The sequence below is a fragment of the Polyodon spathula genome, chromosome 12, assembly GCF_017654505.1.
Source record: "Polyodon spathula isolate WHYD16114869_AA chromosome 12, ASM1765450v1, whole genome shotgun sequence".
NCBI classification, from domain to species: Eukaryota; Metazoa; Chordata; class Actinopteri; order Acipenseriformes; family Polyodontidae; genus Polyodon; species Polyodon spathula.
This window is the reverse complement of record NC_054545.1, coordinates 37,480,792-37,484,528: the sequence shown is the minus strand read 5'-3', so window position 1 is coordinate 37,484,528 and position 3,737 is coordinate 37,480,792. Positions and strand designations below refer to the sequence as shown.

Sequence of the window (3,737 nt, the reverse complement as noted above, 5' to 3'; positions counted from 1 at the left end):
CAAAGATGTCATAAATATTATAATAGTAGACTTGGTTTTGTTCTGGAAAGGGACTCCTGTTTATTCTTCTTTTCTTTTATCTAAAGGCGTCAACTATATTAAATATTACTATATAAAATATAGTAACACAAAATATACTATATATATATATATATAGATTATTATATATATCTTATAATATAATATATAGGTTTTCAGTTTATCGTTCTTTCTTCATTTAATAGATATAGAAATGGTTGATGAATGTCATGCATGAGCCAGGAAGATTTTAGTGTAAGCCTACTTGAAGTATAAATTATTTGAAATTGTGTTTTATCTCAATCGAAAGCTGCGTAATGCTACATCTCTCTGCTGCTTATCTTCTGACCATTCGCATGCTGCATGTTAACTGTGCCTCTGTATTGTTGCTTCAGCTGCATGTTAACTGTGTTGTTTGTTTCTGCTGCAGCCTACAAATGCAAGTGCACAAGGAAGGGGCCCAAGATCCGGTTCAAGGACGTGCAGAAGCTGGAGATCAAACCGAAGCACCCCTATTGCCATGAGAAGATGATCTTGTAAGCCTTGCTCTTCCTCCTCTTTGTAGGTGTCATTCTAGGCAGGAGTAATCTGGCCTTGAGTCTGTTTTACTGTTCCACTGACAGCCTAGCTAACGGCCAGTACTGCTTTCTGTGTTGAGTTTGCTGGCTCTCATATCCCAGGTACCACATTCACTACTGTATTGAATGAGCTGGCTCTCAGATCACAGAACCGGGCCCACGACCCAAGTACTTTATTAAGTATGTGAGGATTGGTTCTCACTGTGGAGTGCAGTTAAGATATTTTTGCAGGGTGTATTTTTTCGTATTCTTGTTCACCTTCCTCTCCGAGTTGCAATCAATCAATATCAAGTTCCTCGTCGATACTAAGCCACTCAGGTAACGTTCGGGTTCTCATATCAAACGGCTGGGAATTACACCTGCTCAGAAGGGGCTTCAGAAGTGACATCCGTGAGTTTTCAAAACAAGCCCCCTTGCTCTAGGGCTTCATCTACATCATGGTGGTTTTGAGACAGGCTTTGCAGTATTTCAGAGGGTAAAAAGATCTAATGCATAACACAGTGACTGAGGGTTAACATTCACCTACTGCATTAGCGAAAGATACATCTTTCATTTCAAACACTGGAAGGGTTGATTCAATGACATCACTGACCAGGGTAATAAATAAACACGGTGTCTTTTTGATTGGATCTCTTACAAGATGGAAACAGGACCCCAGGAAGTGAAGTTTTTGACTTTCACAGCAGAAGGACTCCCCTCAAATGTGCGACCATATAAAGTAGCGAAACACTTTCCCTCCATTCCACATGTGCAGTGATTTATGAACCAATTAGTTATCTTCATTAGCTGGTACTCTTAATTCCCTGGCAATTTTATACAATTATCTTCAGCGAGCAGCAGCTACAATCAAGTTAGTCATTATCATTCCAGTGTCAATTAGAGAAAGTTGTCGACTGATTGACAGGAGATAGGAGACACTAATGTTTGGACTAGCAGAGTGACTGCGCTGCTCAAACCTAGAAGGCTGCCAGCTCATTTGCAAGCGATCTGCCTGGCCATTCACATTAGGAGCTTGCTTTCTAATCAAAACAGGCTCTAATCAACACAGTTTCTCACTCTGTGTGTTGGCCGCTTTTTGAGATTTGCATGGTGAAACCATTTCCTATCGGAAGCCTTGTCCCTGATTTTACTCCGTGCCTAATGGAGCCCAGGTGGTTAATTTGAAATGGGCACAAGTTCTGATTGAGATGGATGTGAGCAGTTGACAGATGATTAACAAATAATTGAACACTAATCCTCAGCTTCCTAACCTAAGGTGAAGCAAGGTAGTCCCAAGAGTATTGCTCATCTGCATCAATGGAACCAGTCAGATAACCATAAGGCTAAGCGCTAAATTTAATGAAAAAAACTAAGCCTGTAAAGGTGTGCCCTGACTGTTCTGGAATCACCAAGGGTGGAACCCACTCAAAGGACCAGAAAGGCGAGTGGTCCATTGGTGATCGCAGTGCATCCATTGTCATAGTAATAAGGTGTTTGTTTTTCTTGCTTCTGCAGCGTCACTATGGAGAATGTGTCCCGCTTCAAGGGCCAGGAGTACTGCCTGCACCCCAGACTGCAGAGCACCAAGAACCTGGTGAAATGGTACACGATCTGGAAGGACAAGCACAGGTAAAGGCTTGGCATGGTGCCCAGTGGGATTGTGTAGACTCCTTGTCAAGATCACAGAGCCGAGAACAGGGTTCTAGCGTGTAACACAATTTACAAACGAGTGGAGGCTATGATCGCCCTGTTCCCGATAGCTGATTGATCTCAGAACTTTCTCAAGTTGGGAACTGAAGGATCCACGTGATTCTGCCTGAACAACATGACCAGGTAGACCATACTCTGTGTGAAGAAGTCTCTCCCTATCTCTGTTCTAAGTCTGTCTCCACTTCACTGCAGCACTGACCGTATACAAACTGACTGGGGAGTGCGTGTGCTTTTACAGGGCGTCTTGTGCACCAGATGATAGCTCTGGTTTGTTGCACTTTAACCCAAGGAGGTTAATGCGGTGTGGAGCAAACAGACGTGCAGTAGATGATGATCATGAGCTGGTGGTGGAAGATTACTGCAGACCGGAGAAGGTTCTTGAGCTCATGCATACGTGATCAGACAGCATCCACTGAGCAGTACCTCTTCAGTCCTGTGTTTGTGCCACCTTGCAGCTACACAATGAAATGAATCAACCGCTGTAACCTTCGAGCTGCTGTCCAGTACAGTGCGGGCTGGGTTCCGTTTCCTTGGCCATTCAGAAAGATTGTGTACTGTGGTGATATTTTGAGATGTGCAGGAGAGCAGTCTGTGACAATCCTTGTTAACTATAGTCACATCATCTTTCACTGAACTAGTCTCAGATATTTGAATATGCCAGTATTGCATATCCTAGCTTTTAAACCCCATTCCATGTTCCATGGAGATGCACAATCATATTAAACTACTTTTCATTATGAAGGGGCTATGTGGGTGTCTTTTTTTCTTGGTTAGTGAACACGCACTGTTAAGTAACTCTAAACTGAGCAGCAGTAGTTTCTTGCTAGTTTTGTTTCTTTCAAGCATGTTGCACTAAAGAGAAAGCTTTGAGGCACTGTGTCAGACTTACCGCTATGTCTTCTCTTCTTTTGCAGGGTTTACGAATCCTAAATCAGTACAAGATGGAGCACCACCCCTCACCCCCATCGCCCCCCGAAGACTTTTAAAAGCACAAAAAAAAAATCAGAAACTTAAGACTTTTTAATGCAACTATTACTTGTGGAATTGTAGATGATGGCAGATCAATTGTATTTATTTTTGTAACTTTAGATTTCACCCCTGGAGGAAGGCCAGAGTGAAAATGTAAGGGAGATGGTGGATTGCAGGTGTTTCCTAGCGAATTGCTCTAGCGGAGACTGCACAGCTGTATCAATGTTTGCTTTGCAGATGTGTCTCTGTGGGACAGATGGTACCACCTCTAGTCTTTTTTCTCTAGTCCCAGAGAAACATCTGACCAGTAGCATGTTCGCGCTGCATGATGAGATGGCCTTGTTAAGCCGGGTCCACACCTCAGCAATCAGCTGCGCAACCCAATTGCTCCCAAAATTGCGCAACTCAGTTGCGAGAAATTGCTGTGTCCACATCTGAGCAATTACTTGTGCAACAAGGTGCCCGCGTTTACAACTTTCATTT

The 3,737-nt window shown here is 43.0% G+C and overlaps 1 protein-coding gene across 1 annotated transcript; it reads left to right on the top strand.

The window, feature by feature from the left end:
* Nucleotides 1-402: 402 nt before the first annotated feature.
* LOC121323824 (C-X-C motif chemokine 14-like) lies at nt 403-3,273 on the top strand. Its single transcript, XM_041265081.1, has 3 exons — nt 403-554; nt 2,091-2,204; nt 3,200-3,273. The coding sequence occupies exons 1-3, from the start codon at nt 418-420 to the stop codon at nt 3,213-3,215; spliced, it is 267 nt and encodes an 88-aa protein (XP_041121015.1). The 5' UTR covers nt 403-417; the 3' UTR covers nt 3,216-3,273.
* Nucleotides 3,274-3,737: the final 464 nt, after the last annotated feature.

What these genes read in the sequence shown, in the direction of transcription:
- LOC121323824 (XM_041265081.1), top strand. Translation starts at nt 418, where the DNA reads ATGTTAACTGTGTTGTTTGTTTCTGCTGCAGCCTACAAATGCAAGTGC. An exon ending in TGCCATGAGAAGATGATCTT is followed by an intron (nt 555 to 2,090) that starts GTAAGCCTTGCT and finishes TTGCTTCTGCAG; the next exon opens with CGTCACTATGGAGAATGTGT.